We start from the raw sequence: 20,107 nt of genomic DNA on the forward strand, positions 1-20,107 counted from the left end.
CTTTCTCAGTCTGTATTTGTTGGTTATTTGTGTTGTTAATTATTGGTCTGTGTTCATGTCTGTAATTTGTTCTCTGTCCTGCAATAACTGACACAGTAGAAGATTCACACCCACCATGGAATGATCTTCACCTTCTGGTTGAGATGAGGGCCAGAGAGCACCATTACTTTAGTCTCATATAGTTATTGAATCTACAATTTTTGAAGAAGGCCTTTAAGAAAAATGAGTATTTCAACTGTCACCTCTTGTTATTCTGCTTATCAACAGTGTGACTATTAAATATCCCTTTTTTGTCTTCATGGGTCACCTTTTACAAACATCCCTTTTTATCTGTGAGAATAAATTCAGCTTTAGAGCAGGACAGGGTAGGAGTCTGAAGCATTCAGGAGGTGAGAGAAGGAACTGCTCTGGAGAAGCAGACAAAGGGTGAATCAAAGTGTCACCAGTGGAGTGGAAAGATGGCAAGGGGAGACGTGCAGAGATGAAATAAAAACAGGGAGAATGCTTTCTATTGTGAGAAATGTACATCTTATTTTGCAGAAAAATGTTATTTTGTAGAAGAAAAATTGAGGTAACTGTTCATGTACTGCACTTGGAGAACAATGCCACGACTTCCCTGCTTCAGTGGGTTTCTGAAGAGCTCCAAAGTGCAGCAACCCAGGAAATGATTCTTCAAATGTAGACTGATAAGCTGGTGTATGACAGTACTTGCTGTCTCAGCACTGTCTTGATCATAATTTTGTTTGGTAATTTTGCTGTTTTCCAAACTCATTATCAAATCCAGGCAGTGACTAAATCACATTCTGTCTTTTCTATTTTCAGTGCCTTTGTTGTTCTTGTTCTGTTGTTGTGCTTGCTGTCCTCAGTGGTGTAAATGTTTCCCTTTTTAATGGAGTGGGAATGATGAACAGCTTCTGTAAACTTTGATGACTTTTATATCCTGTCTTGTTACCTTTTCTGACTCAGCACTTTTATGACATCATTGATGATGTGATTATGGACTAGTGGTAAGAGGTTGGAAAGGACTTCTGGAGGTGTCCCATGCAGCCTCCTGCTTACAGGTTAGCATGTCTCCTGGCTGACCAGTCATGTTTTGAGTGTCTTCAAGAAGAAATGACACAACCTCTCCAGGCAACCTGTTCCAGAGCTTGCCACCCTCATGGTGATGTTTTGTTTTTCTTCTATTAAGTTGGAATTTCCCATATTCCACCTCCTGTCCTTTGTGTTCTATCTTTCTGCTCTGCACATCTGAGAGAGTCTGGCTCTGTCTTCTCTTCCCATAGCTGGTTGCAAACAGCAGTAAGATCTCCCCTTTTCTGAAGGCTGAAGTAATGTCTGATGACCTCAGTGTACTAAAACATCCACTTCTGTGTCTGCTCTATCAATCTGGGTTAGTAAATTGGTGCTTACAAGCTGATCATTTGGGATTCAGCACTGAGTCAGCATATGGAGGGATGACATGAGATGGGAGACACTCCTTGCCTGTATTTTTAGGCTGTGAGAAATATGAAATAATTGGATTAAGCTAATCATCTCCCAGACTAGCTTGGCAATACACTTGTTCATTGTCTACAACTTTCAGGCCAAGTTAAGGACATAATAGTAATGTTTATGATTTGGGGAAGATAGGCAAGAGGATTAGAAGAGTTTGAATTACCTTAACAGCTGAAGCGTGGTTTGGATTGTTCATAGATTTTAGTGCAGGATCAGTTTGCTCTGATTCATCAGTTTTTACTGTGTCCCTTGTTTGCCTGCAAAGGAGGTTCCACATTCTGTTCCAGAAACAAACTGCTAATGTTAATTCCTTAATGACTTCCAGAGCTGGAGATTGTGTCTGTGTTGAAATGTAACTCAAAACTCCAGCACAGAACCCAGGATTTAAGTTAGTGTCAAATGCTGCTCTGAGGTGTTCCTTTGAGAGACAATGTGCTGGTTGCTGATTGGTTTCTGTGTGGAATTGATGATGTTGATTTTGGTCTCTGCCCTTTGGAAACCTCATTTCTCAATTTTCTACACTTTCAGCCCTTTTACATCCGTTGAAGTCCTGGTGCAGGACTTGCTCCAGGACACTTTTAGGAATGTATTTGATAGTAAAGAAAACATTGCCATTATTTGTGTCTTCTTAAATGGTTAAACACTGTCCTGTCTTTAATGGTGTTAGTGGCTCATTTTTTAGGGCACTCACATGAAAATATTAATCAGGTGAAACAGAACTTGGTTCTGAACTGTAGGAGTTGTTTGCTTCACAGAGAGGAAAAAAAAAAATCTGCTCCCAGAAGATTCCTGTAATACCAGGTAGTAACTCTGTCCACAGGTCACACACATCTCCTTTCTGGCCTGGTAAGGTACAGCAGCTTCTCTTCACTGTGCTCTGAAAACTCATCCAATAAATTATGGTAAATGTGCAACATTCTCCTTCTTTTTCATACCAGTGTAGGTTTTTTCCCCATGGACTTTTCTACCTCTTTTCTAAAAATACACTCGTACATGTTTCCTGTGCATCAAAATGCAGTTACATTTGACTTTCCCCCTCATTTTCACTTACCAGCTCTGTTTCTTTCCTGGTTTTAAGCGTGGTAGCTAATTTGTTCTTTGCTCTCTGAGTGGGACTATTCATTCACTGCCTGTCTTGACTGAGTCAATTTACAGCCATTTGCTCCATGTCTGTGCTCAGTACAAATGCTCCATTTTCCTTCAGTGTCCATAGTTGAAGCTGAATCCTTAATCTTTTTTCCCTTTTCCCTTTCTGCAAGCTGACTGTTGCTAATACTTCTACATCCACAGGTTTATCACGACTTTTCAACTTCTAATGTTCTAGGATGTCCAAAGTGCAGTTTCATAGCCTCAGAATGGCCCTGCTTGTTTTTTCTCCAGAATACATTGCAGGTCCCTCATCCCTCTGTTCTTGTGTGGAGTTTTCACCTCTCTGCCCTCCAGTTTGGGAGCCCTGGTTCCAGCTGATGGAACAATTTCCTCTTCCCTCTGTAGCCTCTTCATCCTCTACTTTGGCATCTCATTTGAAAATGCTGTTTCTCCTTTCCTTTTCTCCAGAGGGTACTTTAAAGTCAGGGATTTGGCCAGTCGTTATTTAGCTAAATAAGCTGGGTTTAGATACATTTTTTGGGAATAATGCTGAATGGAACTGCAGTGGTTCCCACTCACTTCACACAGTGCCGTGCAGTGTGGTGGCTGAATCCAGGAGGGAATGGGACTGAGCTGGGATTGAGGAGCCCCAGACATGGAGCAGTGGGAGGATGATAGCTGTGACTGTGGCTCCTGAAGTCATAATTCCCAGGTTGTGGTTGTAATCTTTTCCCAATCTTATGTAGCTATTTGCCTGTGTTTCATGTTCAAAGTTGATTCATGGATTTTTTTTCCAGCTCTGCAGCATTCACACATCTTTTTGAATCCTCTGTTCATTGCATCTGTGCCTGCCTGGTCCCTGATCATGTGAATGTACATTTTGCTGTTGCTTAGACATGACCTTTGCAGGTGTTTTCTCTGTTATTTGATTTGTTTATGGGTCAGATTTTAAGTTTCTAACCCTGTTTCAGTTTTGGGGAAGGACTTCAAAACTTGAAAGAGTTTAATAAGTGAAACCTCGAGAATATCCAGTTAATATTTAACAGATTAGTAGTATATGATCAGCACAAAACTTGGTTTTCTTTCTTGAGTATGCCTGACTTTGGAGCCCATAATATTTTTGAATTTATTTTTAGTATATGTTTTCTTTAAAAAGCGTAGGTATGTAGTGCAAGGCCTAATGTTTGTAGGTGGATACCACTCTAAAATTAATGCAGCGTTTTCTTCTACAAAACTGCTTTTCTTCCTTGTAGAACTTCTGAAGACAAAAGTCTAAACTTTAATATTAACCTTATGACTTTGAAATATATTTTTGATGAAGGTTGTGACATATGACGTTTGTGTCGAATATTATTTGATTTTTTTTATTTTATTTTTTTTTAAAGCATAATGGCAAAATAGGTATATACACACACACACAACCACATGCATTACATGGATATGACTTTTGTCACCAGCTGGTTGTGCTTTTAGAGATCCACATGCTTGTATTGGTAATGACAGGTATTAGTGTATTTACGTTGTGTGTGTTTGTGTATAAAGAGTATAATATAAGTATACTTTTCTTTAATAATAGCAGATTATCCAGTCAACATCTGCTCAAACTGTGAAACGAACCCCTGCTTGCCAGACTACCCAGATTAGGATGCCAGTGGTAATAACTCAGACCATTAGACCACAAGGTATGGGTTTCAATGTTTTAGTGAGATTGTTTCCTTTGTATGAATTTCGTTGTCATTACACACGAGTGGCGTGGACAAACGTGCAGTGCTGACCTCGGCAACATTGTTGGCATTGATTTTTTACCTCCTGCTGGCTGAAGGGTGCATGTTTCCATCTGCAGTTTCAAGGTGTTTCAGACCAACACAGTGCAATGTTTTGAAACAGCCTTAGGACTAAACTCTCACTTGTTTAGCTCCTTACTCAGCAGTTTTTAAGGGAAAGCTCTAAAATGGTCAGGAACTTGGGTCTTGCTGTCCTAAACTGTAACTCCGGGCCAAGAAAGAAATTCTTCATTTTTCCTACCTCAATTTAATCATCCTATTTCTAATTTTTACTCCTGAAGCAGAACATGATAGTCACTGTCTCTGCAGCTGCAGAGGTCAAGGGGGGAGTCCTAGAGAAATTTCTCAAGCCTCATGGTTTATTTTTGACCCCTGCCAGTATATTCATTTTTGGTGAGGTCAGAGACTGACTTCCAGCACCTGACATCCCATAATTAGCCATGGCATGTGGTTTGTACACAGCTTCCTCACCTGTCTGTGCACAGGTGGATTCCTGACTGCCTGATCCATCCCACTTTTTGAAAGGATTCTCAAAGCCCCCTTGCTTTCTAATAAATATCCATTTGTTTCTTTCAACCACTAAACCTGCTAGGCTTGAGTTTTATTTTTCCTGAGCACGTGTGAGAATATCAGATTGGATGTGGGCATTTACCTGATTGAGGGTTTGTAATGGGATACAGAGCTTGTCATCTTCAGGTATTGAATCAGGGACCAAACGAGTTTAAATGCACATAAAAGCTATTGCTGCCTATTTGCCTTCATTGCTGGGTCGTTTGTGTTCTCCTTGGGAAAAACATCAAAACCATTTAATAGCAGCTGGTGTTTTACTTGCTCTGTTCTCTTAGGGGAATCCAAAGGTTGAATGGACATGGAGACCAAGCTGTCACTGTAATCCTGTAGTCTGTTTGTCCAAGTTAGGAAGAAATACATTTACTCCCCATAAAATGTGTGTATTTGATAGCACTGATACTCATGTCCTGAGTTCATAACATGTCCATGCATCTTATAGTAGGAGCTTTCACTTCTGACTAATGTGTCTGAGAGTGAAGGCAGATTCTATTTCTTTGCTTGTCCCCAAGCTTCAGTCCCCAAGTTGTGAATGTAACAACAGAATGCCGGGAATTTACATGATACTGGCATCTGCCTTTTAAACAGTGCATTCAGAATATGAATTTGTTCTTGATAGCCCTTGGTCAGCCAGTGCAATGCAACTTAACTGGCACTTTGGCTTAAGGTAGACACCAATTTATGCCAAGTCCTGCCTTCAGGTGAGATTACTCCAGTTTAGAAGTTTGGTTAAACCCACCACTGTATTGTTTTAATTGCACAGACAAAGCAAACAGGAACAGGCATTTAGAAAACATCCCCCTGTCCAGGCCCTGCTCCTGCAGCCCATGTGTGAGGAGAGCTGGGCCTGTGTGAGCAGCTCTGAGTCACTGCTGTGGCACTTTCCTTTTGATGTCTTGTTAAACCCTTTCACTGTAAACACCACCAGAGTGACATTTTACACTGGCCTAGGTATTCCTGCAGAAGGAGGTAATATACTGGAATAGGATATGGCCTAAATAAAAATTCCAGCAGTATAATTTTGTGGAGTGTGACTTTTTAAAGGTAGTTACAGCAGAACTGAGCTTACCTCCACAGAGCGCTGCATTTTCCTTCTGGAGAGGAGGGAATCCCCAGGTGTAATGGGCCTTTAATACATCCATATGAACAGACTGTAATGCTCTTTAAAAAAAGAGTGGTTTAGATAAAATTGGCAGGCTATAAGGACTTTTATATAAATAAAATTACTTCCACACCAGGGGAAGTGACACCATTGTTACTGCATGAAAAATTCACACTCCTTTACTGAAGCACTTACCAGTATAATAATTAAGGTGAATTGCATCTTATGGATGGAGGAATTGAGACAAAGAATAAAATAATTAGATATTCATTGCAGCCATTTAACCTGTGCTGAAATACAACTAGGAATTTATAAGCTCCTAAATTTGAGCTTATTTTTCTAGATGATGCTACTTAAAATTTGGAGCAAGGATGCAGTGGTGAAAGACTCTGTATGTCATTACCAATCCCATGAAATACCTAGGCCCACAGGTGATTTTGATTTTCAAACTTAGGCCCTGCCCCATAATGTAAATGGGTGCTGTAGCCATATTTTATGTCTGACTGCTTAATCATGCACAGTTGTGATTTACTGAGACAAGAAAACTTATAAATGTCATCCCAAAGCTTACATTTACTTTGCCAGATCCATTTGAGTAGAATTACATATGCTTGGGATGAAAGTGGGACTTAGATCTTCCATACCCAGAGCAGGCACACTGCTTTCCTGATAACTACCCTTTTGAGTTTTGGGGGGTGGGTTTTGATCAAAAATCATCATCTGTAGAAAACAAAGCATTGATACTGATTCCAAAGAAATAGAATATCAATTCTGAAGGACTGCCATTGTTGCCTTAATTTTGCCATTGTAGTATTTTTCATGGTCAGCACGCTTTTAAGCTCCTTTTAAGCTCATTGATTGTACAAAGCAGAGGTCTGCTAATTTTTATTATAGTATTATTTATTTTCTTCCAGTTCACTTAATGGAAAAGCTTTCCATTAGTTCATCTGAAGCAGATAAATGAATTGTCTGGTCCATGAACCAATGCTGTCTGTGGCATCTCATGGACCTTGAATATTCTGATGACAAAGTATTTTTATTCCCCAGGCTTGAGCCTGAAGTCCTAAATCTGGTTTTGTGTTTGCTAACACTGATAGTCCACACTCCAGTTTATTTATACAGATGGAGAACTGAACAAACACTGTCAAATTAGTTTCTCCTTAAGATCATATGTTGGAGTTGGTGAAGACTTCAATATTAAACCCCAAAGGTAATTAATACAAGACTCATTCAAAGCTAACACTTTTGTTTTAGCCAGGACGAGTTCTTACAAGGGTTTCTTGGGATAGTTGTGTTTCAGGTTTTTATAATTCATGGAAGAAAAATCCTGTAACTCTCCTGAGGTTCATACCCTGCCAGTTATGTGCAGTTGAGTCCATGAGCTGCAGGAACAGCTCCCCTGTCCTCAAATGGTGTAACACTCAGGAAAAGGGAATGATTTACAGGAAAAAGGGGAGACCTTTTAAGACAAGTAGACATGTGAGCTATTTTTACATGCCAAAACACAGGTGGGATTAAAGGAAACACAAAATATGACCCAAGTAAATGTATTTAAGCAGTAAAGGAGGGCTTACTCCAAAAGTTTCATTTGCCAATTCTTTTCAGTTAAATTCTGAGACTATGTAAATAATAATGATGATGATAATAAGTGAATTCCTAATTAGCAACATAAATATGTAATTATTTTTGGTTAGATTTTACCAAATGCCAGAGAGGAATTAAGATCCCTTTTTAATTTACTCAATGTCCACCACACTTTGGCTCATTTAGAAAGCCCAGTTTTGCTTCTACTTCAAGACCTGTAAAGTCTAGATACAGTTCTGGATTACTTTTGAATTATTGTTTTCAAGATAAGAAAGCAAAAGACAACCTTTGTGGGAGGGGTTCTGTCAAATTTGGCAATAGTGTTTTTTCTTTTACATGCAATGCAAAACATTTTAAAATTCCTGTGGTGTTTTCAACTCTGAAATAGATGTTTTTCACTGCAATAAAGAACAATTACTGTATAAAAAATGTCAAAGGCAGACTCAGTACCCTGACTGTGACTTGAAGCATCTGTATTAAGAACATTTCAAATTCTGCTTCTTTATTCTGTACAGATTATCCAGAAAAGGGGGTTACTGGCAATTCCAGGCACATTTACAGCCCTTACAAATATTAGAGCCAGTTATGGCCAATGGTTTTCAGTTTTGGAATCTTTGCTGTTCTGTAAATATTGAACAAACTGTAATGTTAATATGAATTTTGTATTTTAAATGGTTCTTCTTCAGCATGTAATCTTTAAAAATAATAACTTCCTTTGTTTGCAATTTACAGACAGTTAAATTTAGTTCCTGGACAGAAGGTTCTTTGATGTAAATTGTCTAAGACAGCTCATAATAACATTGCTTGGTGTTTTTCAGGCACAGTAGGGAAGGCACCAACAATACAAGCCAGTAAAAGTCCTGGGGGCTTTGGTGTTCAGGTCTCTGCAAATCAGAAAAACAAGCTGAATGACCCTGGAGGTGGTTCTTTCAGGTAAAAAAAGAAAAAAATAATAATAAAAAAATGCAGCGGGGTGGTTGGGGGGGATCTTAAATAGCAAATAGAATTTGGAATTGCTGTAACACCAGAGGGCAGTCTTTCACAATAATTCCTGCCTTTTCTCTCGGGATTGGATGGCAATTTTCCTACTTAATTCTATTTTAATAAAAGGGAGGGGATCGTGACATATTTGAGGATTTTTCTCTAAAAGCACAATTTAATGTTTAGCAAAGCCTTAAATTCTGTGATTATAACAAAACTTGGGCTAAATTGAATTACGTGCATGAAGATTTAAAAGAACCCCCGGTTGGTTTGCTGTGTTGGATTCAGCTGTTCCTATGGAATGTGTCTTGCTGGGAAGATCCTGGTTGTGATGACAAGGCTTCCTGGCCAAAAGCTTCTGCAGCCAGGCTGCAGCTTCCCCTCAGCAGCACAGGGGAAATCCTGCCTGGTTTGGGGGGGATTTACTGTGTGTGTGGATTATTGTGAGTGGGTTATCCTGTGTGGGAGATGTTGCTGGTTTTCAAGAGTGGACGTTGCTGTGTCTGTTCTTCCCGTGCTTTCTCAGGGGGTGTCCTGTTTGTCCCCAGCTGCTGCAGAGGTTCAACACTGGTGCTCTGAGCTGCTGCACCAGTTCTTTAGTACTTCAAGCTTTTATTTAAATGTGTATTTTGGATTTTTTTTTTTTTTTTTTTGGTGAAAAGCGAATCTTATATTTGCTGTATTTTGTTTTCATTAACACCATCTTAGTTGTGCACATTTTATTGGTGTTAAAACATTTTGCTTTCGTGTTCGATGACAAAATGCTCCTAGATTTTAATTTTCATCTTCTGGAATTCTTATGTTGCCCTGGCATTATCAAACCGCTAATTAATTTTCAGGCTTATGCTTTTGCAGGTGAAGTAGAAGAGAATTTGTAGCTCCTTGAAATACCTCTGCTTTGAGGCATGTCAGGATTGCAACTAATAGTGGTAGTACTTAGTATTAATCTAGAAGCAAAATCATTCAATTTTTTATTTTCCAATGCTTTTGCCTCCCACTGAGTATTTAAATGAATTAAAATGTCTGTTGGGTTCAATTGTACTGTCTTAATAAGTATTTTTTATGTTTGTAAGCAACATGAGCATTTATTCTTCGTTAGTATAGCTTTCAATTTTACATCCACCAAAAGGGACAGCATTTTTTTAACTGGGTGTTGTAAACTGTGCCAGGATTGATTCTTGCATTCACTTAGTTTATACATAGAATATATTAGGTTAGCTGGAATTGTTAATTTTCCCTTGGGGAGAAGCAAATGCTCAAGGCACTGATTGATAAATCAATAAATCTTTAGTGAGTTTGGTAAATAAGCTGTCAAGGGTGTATGTCATTTTTCCTCTAGAGAACAAATTTTAGTCAGAATGAATGTGTTTGTTTCCTTGCATTGTTTTCTCCTTCAAAATAGTAAGACACAAAGCTGCATTTAAATAAGTCCATAAAATTTGCAAGGATTTATTAAACAGCAGCAAAGATCAAGCTTTTTCTTGATATCTTAACAAAGAATTCGGTTGTTTGCATATTTGCATTTCAACCCCTAACCTCTCCTGAGGACAAATAGATGTCTGACTATTAAGCCTGAAGGCACAGAGCTGGAAATCTGTATTAATCCTCTGAATGCTGACTAGTTTTCCTCAACATTCCCAGCGTGTGTGAAGAATGTGTTTTTAGCCAGAAGGCAAACTGGCATCTAAAGCAAAGCAAGAATTTTGAAAAATAGTTGTGTTATGTATAAATTTATTTTGCCCTTAGTGTTTTATTATTGCATATTTGTTTCATTATTTTACATTCTGCCTTCTTTAAAATAACTTCTTTGAGCTTTTTCACTTCTGTGAGTGAAGTGTTGGTCACTAGAAACAGAAATTTTGAACTTTGTTATTTTCTTTTTTTTTTTTTCTCCTTTTTTTTAAATTCTGGACTGGGGGAGATACAAGATGAAATTACATAAAAGATGTAGCAATTAAGAACTTTGCAAATTTATAGCTTAGCCTTTAATGTCAGCACGTATTAATGAAGTGTAAGGCTGCTTCCATGCACTGGGCATTACAGCAGCTGTTCTGTGAGGCAGTTTTCAACCCCAGACTTCTCCTGCAATGTGAAGTTTCACTTGTGGAGTTTTATGTCAACCTTTTTATGTATTAAAATTTATCATTGCTAAATTTTCTGGAGAGAACGACAGACAATCCACCTGGTTGCCTTTTCAACTGTGTTAATGCCTAAGGATGAAATTTGAGTTCCATCTTTAGTAATTTTTTTCTGCTTGTGCCACAAGCAGAGATCCAGAGTTAGATTGGCACCATAACAGTCCAGATGGAGGTGTCTGTAGTTGGGATAACCAGGAGTCCCACTGAAGTCTTGTGGGCCTGTGTTTTTGTCTGCAGCTGCTGGGAACCTCAGCAACTCATCTGGTGACCCCAGAGCTCCCACTGCCAAAGCCTTCCACTGATGAAGGTGAAAGCAGCAACCCCTCAAGTAATTCCTACCCATAGTTCAGACAGTGGCCAGTATAAAGAACTAGTGGAATCATTTGTCCCTTGTACTGGAACAGAATAATTTCATTTGGAAGGGCCCTTGGGAGGTCAGCTGGTCCAGCTTCAGGCTGGGAGCAGGGTTGGTTGGGCTGGCTACTGGTCCAGCTCTGCAGGTCTCCAAGGATGGAGTGGCAGGTTTGGACTCCTGTGTTATCCCCCCACAGCTGGAGTGCACTGAGATCCTGGCACTGCCTGCCAAGTAAGGCAGGAGCTGGGAGATCGTTCCCCACTGTGTGAGCTGATGACCTGTTTGGTTTGCCAGTCAGCCAGTGCTCCTTCCTCTTCACAGCAGCCTTTCTTTGTCTGAAAGGGTATTTTGAAGTTCCATCTCTCGGAGTCTGTCACTGTTAGGTTTTGTACAGCCAATGGGATGGGCTTTTTTTATTCCAGAGGTAGTTCTGTGAAGTGTCTGGGAACATTTGAAGCTGATCTTAGCACCTGTATTTCATTCTTCTGACTGGCTGCACTTTAAGGAAGAGTCTACCTGGGAATAAAAAAATTGTTTTCAGACCTTCTTTGCCTAGCCAAAATAAATTGTTGTCTAGCATTCTGTTTTCATTTTTAAAAAGAAAAGTTTAATAACACAGCTTGGACAAAATGCCTCAAAATGCATGATGTTACATCTGATGACGTGCAAGGCAACTTGCCCTTTAAAGGAGTGATAGAACTCTAATGTAGATGTTAAGAGGATAACTTCAAAGTTTTCATCTCAGAATGGTATGTGACAAAACCTTAGCCTATAAGTTTCTTTGTTGTTCCAAATAAATATTTCAAGCTGCAAGGTGGCTGTGTATTTCTTCCATATATTTCAAAATAAAGAAAAATGCTGACCATGAATGTGGTATGTTCTGTCATCCCTTTTGCTCATCAGTGACAAGATTCCACATAGACCATAAATGAATTGTGTGACAAAGCAGTATTAGGGACAAATTCCAAATTAAAGCTTGAAAGTCAGAATAAGCATTAAATTAATGTGGAAATAGGATTTATGCCATTATAAAATATATTATAATTGTGACTGTTACAGTAATTCCAAGTCACTTGTTGTTGATCTCTGACTGTGTGATCCATGGATTTGTAGCCATTCTCAGAGTCTTGCATGTGTGTAGGGACTTTGTCCTAACAATGTGCAATTTTCCTTTTAAAGGAGAGGGGAATCAATAGTCTGATGTTGTCTCAGTTGCTTTATGTACTCTTCTGACTTATTTGGGAGCAGTTCAGTATTGCAGTTTTGGGACAGCATTGACTCAGAGTAAGAAAAGAACAGAACAGTGTGCAATCAGTGTTACCAGATTTTTATAATGGCTTGTCTTAGTTTCAACAAAATCTGAAACATTTTACAGAGAACTGTGAATACTTTGGGTTTTCTTGCTTATATTCAGATAAGATTTTTTTTTTTAAACTTTGTGATTGCATGAGTGTTTTTAATGAAGAGGAAAGGGAGAGGTGCTACATGAGGTGCAATATAGGAGGAAGAGTTGGACTCTTGGACTGCTTTAAGATGGAGCTTGTGTTTGGAGGGAGCTGGAGCACCCATACTGTCTTCTTAAAAATATCTCGCGTGTTGGAATGTTAAATTTACCCCTGTGAGACTAAGAATTTAATTCAATCAAACCCAGAAGTATTTATTGAAATAGTAGAACTAGTACAGGCAAAACAATATCTGCCAAGAAACATGAAATTGTTAAATACTGTGCTCTGATGGAGAGGCAAACACAGACAGCAATCCTCAGTCCAGACGACCACTGGATGGCATCTTTGTTCCACAGAATGACTTCTGAAAACTCACTCATTGGGCTTAAAAGTTCACTTTTATAGCACATTGTTTGGTGAGAATGCCAGCCCTCTTTATATACAGATGTGTGTGTTTCAGTATCCAAACCAAAGCTCATTTGCATGATGAGGTTCCTCAAAGTAAAACAGTTTTTCTGGTCAGACTGAAAAAATCAGAGTCCCAGCTGTGATTAAAACATTTCTTACTTGTCTTCCATGTAATACAGAACCTAAAAGATCTCTTCACACATAGTAGGTTTCAGGGATGGAAGGAAATGATTCTGTCCAGGAGTTCCAGTAATGATCTTTGTAAATGCTACTGCATTGGTTTTGATAATTTCATTGAAATCCTGGCTTGTGCTCAAATTAATGATCTGCTTTTCATTTCAGAAAATATTTGCTTATTTCTAATGGCATTGCAGATTTTAAATTAAAATTAGAGTAGCTGAACTGCTGAACAGGAGGGAGGTAAAAGATTGACTATACTTTATTAATCTATTCAGTAAAAGGAGAGATAACTATAAATTCTTTTAAAATTGTGCGCCGAGTGGGACGTTCCACACGGAGCTGTGATGCCTCGTGGAGGCCCTGGGACCCCCCTGTTGGGGAGAAAAGAGAACATGGCCAGAGGGCTGGAGCAGCTCTGCTGGGAGGAAAGGCTGGGACAATTGGGATTGTTCAGCCTGGAGAAGAGGAGCTTTGGGTGACCTGACTGGGGCCTTGCAGTGCCTGAAGGAGCTACAGGGAAGATGGAGAGAGAGAGCATTTGCAAGAGCCTGGAGGGAAAGGACAAGTGGGAATGGCTTCAAACTGCCAGAGGGCAGAGTTAGATGGGATATTGGGAAAAAATCCTTCCCTGTGAGGGTGGGGAGGCCCTGGCCCAGGTTGCCCAGAGAGGTTGTGGACTCCCTGTCGCTGGAAGTGTCCAAGGCCAGGATGGACGGGGCTTGGAGCAGCCTGGGATAGTGGAAGGTGTCCCTGCTCATGGCAGGGGGTGGAACTAAATGAGCTTTAAGGTTCCTTCCAACCCAGCCCATTCTATGATTTTGCAACACTGTTCTCTGGAATTTCATTCTAAGAGAAGAAATCAAGTGCTGAACAGTCATGGGCAATAACAGAATTCATTTGTGTAGCATTTTGATGACAGTCTTTGTAAAATTTTCCATTTCCTTCCTCAAGTGTTCAGCACATTTCTGCAGGTTCATACCATCAAAAATCCCTTCTTGACCTCTTCCACTGAAGAAAACAAAACCAGGATCTGACAAACCACAAAAGTCTTCCACCAAACTTGGCAGCTCTAGTGCAGATAACAGGGAAAGTATGGGAGGACAGGGAGGACCTAAATTATGGATTTCTGGATTTCCCTCCTTTTATTCTCAGACCTTACTTGCAGCTTTTGGTTTTTTCTTCGATGTTAAGCTTTTTACAAGTGACAAAGTAAAGTATTCGAGGGTGCATAGGACAATATCTATGTAATTTAAAAATAATATTTAAAATTAGCCATTTGTTTGTTTACTTTATACAGTAGTAGGAGTCAGGACTTTTCCATATATATATTCTCAAAGGTTGTGTAATCACTGGTAGAATATGTTGAAATACAGTGTTTGTGTCAGTAATAGCCCCAGAACAGAATGTGCTGAATACAGATGGCTGTTTCCACAGCTCTGAGTCATACCTTGTGCAGGGAGGAGGGGAAAGATGCTTGGGAGATACAGGTGTGGAAACTCAAATTTATTGGTACTTTCTCAAGCTGTTGGGAAGGGTATCCAGGGCTAAAAATGGCATGGGAAGTGCTATCTTCTTCTCAAATGCAGCTCGTTTTTTTAAAATTGTTGACACATTCAGCTGATTCTTGTGTGTTGCCAGAGAAAATACCATCACATGCTCAAACACACCTGGAACCCAGGCTTACCTGTGAACTCTTCATTGTCACAGAACCTTCCCTGGCTCTTCCTGAAAATGCATTGGTGCCCATTTTGGTAGGCACTTGTGGAACAGTGCAGGATTATAAATCCATGGTTTTGCTTTTAATTTCTCCTGGCGGGGGGGGTGTATTTATTTTACCATCTTACTCCTAGTTTTCATTACAAATGCATTGTCATCAGTGGTGATCATTGCCTTGAGTTTGCTGACCATCCTGGTTTCACTGGTACCACTGACTCTCAGGTGACCTCCCCTCTGTCACACCTTCTGGTAACACTCAAATTGTCCCGCTCCTAAAGTGTTCCTGGTGCAGTCAGAGAAATACTCAGTCATTTCTGACTCTAAAACACATCCTGTGAAAATGGAGACACCGCTGGTTGTGCCTGAGCTCGGCCCAGCCCCTGGGGGCACGTAGAGCAGCAGATGGTCCTCAAAGTGAACGTATTACATGCAGAATTTTTTTTTTTTTTTTTTGGCTTTTTCTGTTTCATTGCAGAGACGATGATGACATCAACGACGTTGCCTCCATGGCTGGTGTTAATCTCAACGAAGAGAGTGCCCGAATCATGGCCAGCAACTCGGACTTGGTGGGAAGCCAGATGCAGTCCTGTAAAGATGAGCCCTTCCTCGCTGCTGTCCCTCTGCACAAACGCATCCTCGAAACGGGTGAGAGGCACCTCTTTCCTTCTGCCAGTGCTTCCTTCAGAGTTCTGTGCTCCTCACTAACACAACATGCTCAGCACTTAAGGGTGTTTCTAAGTGTTTGATTACACAGTCTTTGTATTGCTGAACTTCCAAGGTTTCTCTGATAAAAGCAACTTACCTCAAGTTGGGGGGAAAAAAAAAGAAAATAGAGTGCTGGTGCTTTTAAACTTCATGCTTTTCCCATGTTTTTTTGTATCTGAGGATCTCAAAGCTCTTTGCAAACATTAATTATTCCTCACAATCCTCCTTCATGTTTTGCACATGAGAAGATTGAAACAGAGAGGTGAAGGAAGTAGTACAGGTCACAGAGGACACCTGTGAATAACATTTAACAGAATGTTGAAGTTCCCTGTCAAGATTTTCTTGCCCCATCCAAACCAGTTATTCAGTTCTTAACACCTGCATCTACTGAAGTTCGTAGTGATTTTCTTACGGCATTTTTTCCAAAAGCTGTATTTATTTTATCGTGGCAAAAAGGTGTATTTATTTCTGCCATTTGAAGAAGGAAGTTAAAAAATTTAGTAGAGTAACCCTTCAAAATCAGTGATGTTTTAAGGTTAGGATGTATGCTTAGAATGTATTTCTTATGACATACTTCATTAATATACTCTGTCTGTTCTAATACCTAAATGTGTACTTTTCAGCATAATTTTGGTAATGTTTTCAGTGCCATCAGTGTCATCAGATGCGAAGCTCAAATTATTTAACAGTGTAAATCACATATTTCTATCAGACCTTTGCTTACATCACAAACTTCTAGGGATCCGTTTCTCATAGTTTTAAAGATAAGACCAAATTTCTGTTGCAGATCAGTACAGTATTTTTTTTGAAGTCATGTGGTTGCTTCTGAACTGTTATTTGTGTTTATGTTCATGGAATTAATGGGAGCCTTTTTATATTGCAGTTGCAGGCGAGTTCTTCACTGACTTATTGTCAGCCCTCACTCCTGTACTTCCAAAAATGCCCTTTTAAGTTCCCCCTTCAGAGAAGGGAGTTGTGTTGCTGTAGTTATCGCTGGCTGATGTGATGATGGGATGATGTGGTGTGGGGAGGTGTGTGCAGCAATCCGTGAGCTGCCTTCCCACCCCCTGGCCCTGGCAGCCAGCAAGGGCTGCGTGAAGAGTGTTTGACAAACAAATCCTCACACAATAGTTGGTACAGGTGTAAGGGAACAGACATAAAACTGTTTTAAAAAAATGGGAAATCAGTAATGAATTTGCCACATAAGCCCTAATGAGCTGTCTGGGTGTAACAATTGCTGCACAACATGAAGCTGTAATTACAAGTGCAGGACTTACAGGAATCTGTACATACTTCAAGAGCCACAGAACCCATCACACTATTCATCACCGCCTTTTGGGGTTTGCTCCTCTGAGGAACAAATCCCTATGGCTGTTTCTGAAGCTTTATTGGCTTTGATAATTGAAATGAAACTTTCAAAGCTTTTAAAAGCAGCTGCAGGGATTTACTTCTCAAAAGCAGCGCATCCAGAAGAGCGGCCACTCCTAGTGATCTCCTGCAGCCACTTTTAGAGCTTTATTTTGGCTTTACATGAAGCCTTTTATAGTTTGGAAAGTGGCTGTGGGGTTCACAAGTGGGCTACTATCTGGGATCTATGGCTCTTGAGGAGAGAATTCCTTCAGCTTGATTTTGAAGTTTTAGAAGCTTGGTTTTCACTGTGTGTGGCCAGATTTGTTGTTTGCTTAGGACCACACACAAATTTAGTAGTTTGTGCTACTGGGCACTTAAAATAACGACACTGTAAGGCCATGACAAAGCTCAGTCTTGCCATATGTGGCTGTGCCTGGACACACCAGGGCTAAGCAAAGCTCCTGTGACCTTCTCAAGCCCATTAGGAAAACGTGTGTTATGGGAGTCCTCGTTCTTCTGTTTTCATTGTGCCCGCTGACAAATGCCACAAAACACACTGTTTGTTCTTACTTTTACCTGAATATGACTTAAACAGATGTTATTTTGTAGCTTTGGATCTGTTCATGTTTAATCACTTTAGTTTTAGGGCAGGTTTTTAGTGTTTGAGTAAAAGAGAGGTTTGTGGTGTGTACGGTGTTAGGAAACTGCTCCTCTCTCCTTTCTCAGAAGCCAGACCTTTCAAGTTTTCTGTAATATTAATCTCCTCCTCTCTTTTCTGAGTAAGAGCTCTGTCAAGCAACTCAGTAGTGTTCCCCAAAGGCTGTTTCAGAGATTGTGCTTCCATTCACCAGAGCTGGAATATAAACTGCTAAAGTGAGAGCAGATGCTCTTCAGACTTTGGCAGTAACCACCAGCCAGATGCCTCAAAGTTATAGTGAAAGAGGTTTCTTAATATATTGCATGTTCTTATCTCTGCTTTAACTTGGCACTGTTACCATCCAAAGTTTATTTTAAATCTAAGTGACTAATATTGATCCTTCTAAATGGAAGAAGTAACTGAAAGGTAATGCATGCAAAGATATTCATCCACTTCCCACCTTATCCAATTTTGTATCTAGTCATTTTGGGCAGGTAATCATTTGTTCCTGTAGGAAGGCAGGGCTGTGACTGTTTCAGATTCTTCTTTGATGCAAAATCAAGAGTGGGTATTTCTCAGCAGATAACGTATTGCTTTTGCTATTCCATTCAGGATCATGAAACTTTAAACCCTGATCTTTCTACATGACAGCACAGCACAGTGAAACATATGCAAAAAAAGGGTTGTGAGGCTTTTGTTTCTCTTTTGGGGAAGTTGAGAGGCAGAGGTTGATATTCATCGTGCATGTGCATGCAAACTCTTAAACCTTTCTGGGTCTTTAACCTTGTTAGCAGAATGAGTAGTGTTTCTTTAGAGGGCAAACAAGCTGATTAGACCCCGACAAATAAATAATGCTGACAAATCCTGGCTTTTCCATGGGGTTTTGTAGGAATGAAATGAGAAAAATAACCTTAATAATTTGTAATTGTTTCACTTTTGTTCATTCTTAAGCTGTAAGAATGCCGTGTTAGGTTTTAGAGGCTGGTTTTTGACACTGAGTTTTCACTGTTTACCCAGTGGGGCAGCACTCAGTAAAGCAGGTTGTGTGAAGTGTGACAGTTTTCTCTGGTTTGTAACCATCCTGTGAAATCCTTGGCTCGGGAATTACTTGATTACAGTATTGTTTCTGAGCACAGATAAGAACTGGGCTGCACTGCATTTGATATTAAATATTAGTGAAAGGTAGCAGGACATAGCAAAGGGTGGGATAACAGATGATCCTTTTTATAATGCCTGGTAACTAAATCTGTGGAAAAAGGGAACAGCTCTGCCATGTGCTTTTCTGGAAGGTCTTTTGACTGAGAGTTGGGGTCTCTAGAACCTTCACTTGGGGTTCCAAAAATCTTTGCTTTATGTTTAGTTGTCAACAGAGCTCGGTGTTCTCACAGGCTTAGAATCTGCAGCAGCTTGTTAACTCCCACACCTTTTAATTCTGACTGATTCCTTCCACAGATGATGCCATTTTGATTTTATTGAGTATCCCTAAAACTCACAACTTGGGGTGGATCTTAACCATAAATTAACTGTCCTAATGCAATACTAATGGAGCAGAGGTCTGGCATGCTGTATTCTTTGACTGAGATTATTTCTTTCTCTTTTTCTCTTCATTTTCAGTGTTCTTCACCCACTTTTTCTACTCCGCTTTTATTGTTACAGAGCACTGGCTGAATAGAATAATAACAAATGTGGCATTCTGAGAAATGTGGGACTGGTTTGGTCATACTGAAAACATTTTAACTGTCCATCCTTTATCTTCAAGTTGTTTTAACTTAAATATGCTAAAAATTCATTGGAAAATCATCAATTATATTTTTATTTCACATTCATTCAGAGTATTTTACGTCTGCATTAAGAAATCAAATTTTCTGTAGCGTGATTTTACAAAATATTGTCTTTATGTTTGTTATCTAGCATTGTTATAAATTTCCTTTGGAAGAAGTCTGTTCTCTTGATAACATAGCATACATCTGCAGTATTTCCTACCACAAACTTAGAACTGGCTTCTCTTACTTCATACAAAGAGATTTTTAGGCTGGAACACACGGAGTGGTGCATACCAGTTATTATGAAGCTTGAAAATGGGCTGATGAATCCAAAGTCTCCCAGTTCAGTAGTCAAGAGGCCTACAGTGTTCCTTAAAGCAGTTCAGGGAAGCTTGGCTTGGTAGAATTACGCCACTGTCCCTATCAATGTAACAGTTCTAGGGTTAGCTCAACATAATTTATAGATTTACCTTTTTATTCTTTTACATGTAAAATATTTTTTATTTCTCTCTGATGAAATACTGGTCATTGTCCTGCCTCGATTCTTTCTTTGTTCAGCCACACTGGAGTTGCATGTCTGCTGTAAAACTGCAGGTTAAAACTTCCAGAAATGGCTTGTCTGTGTTCCCTGTGTCCTGGAGTGTACTGAATCTGCAGTGTGGCATCACAGTGGCAGCAGTTGTCTGCATGTGTCTATATTCTGAATAAACAACTTGAACACTCTGGAAGGCATTTTTGTTTTGCTAAACCACGTTAAAACCTACTGGGGTACCTTTGGTGGAACCAGGCCAGGAGATTTCAGAGCCTCT

The 20,107-nt window shown here is 39.7% G+C and overlaps 1 protein-coding gene across 1 annotated transcript in view; it reads left to right on the forward strand.

Moving 5' to 3' along the window:
- LOC126637702 (transcription initiation factor TFIID subunit 4-like) overlaps window positions 1-20,107 on the forward strand; it is a 141,671-nt gene that overhangs the window by 27,463 nt on the left and 94,101 nt on the right. Inside the window, 3 exon segments of the mRNA XM_050311096.1 lie at window positions 4,160-4,265; window positions 8,439-8,553; window positions 15,319-15,488. Of these exon segments, the coding sequence (XP_050167053.1) occupies window positions 4,160-4,265; window positions 8,439-8,553; window positions 15,319-15,488 (391 nt within the window).

This window comes from Myiozetetes cayanensis, unplaced genomic scaffold (assembly GCF_022539395.1).
Source record: "Myiozetetes cayanensis isolate MyiCay16 unplaced genomic scaffold, myiCay2020 scf16, whole genome shotgun sequence".
Taxonomy (NCBI): domain Eukaryota; kingdom Metazoa; phylum Chordata; class Aves; order Passeriformes; family Tyrannidae; genus Myiozetetes; species Myiozetetes cayanensis.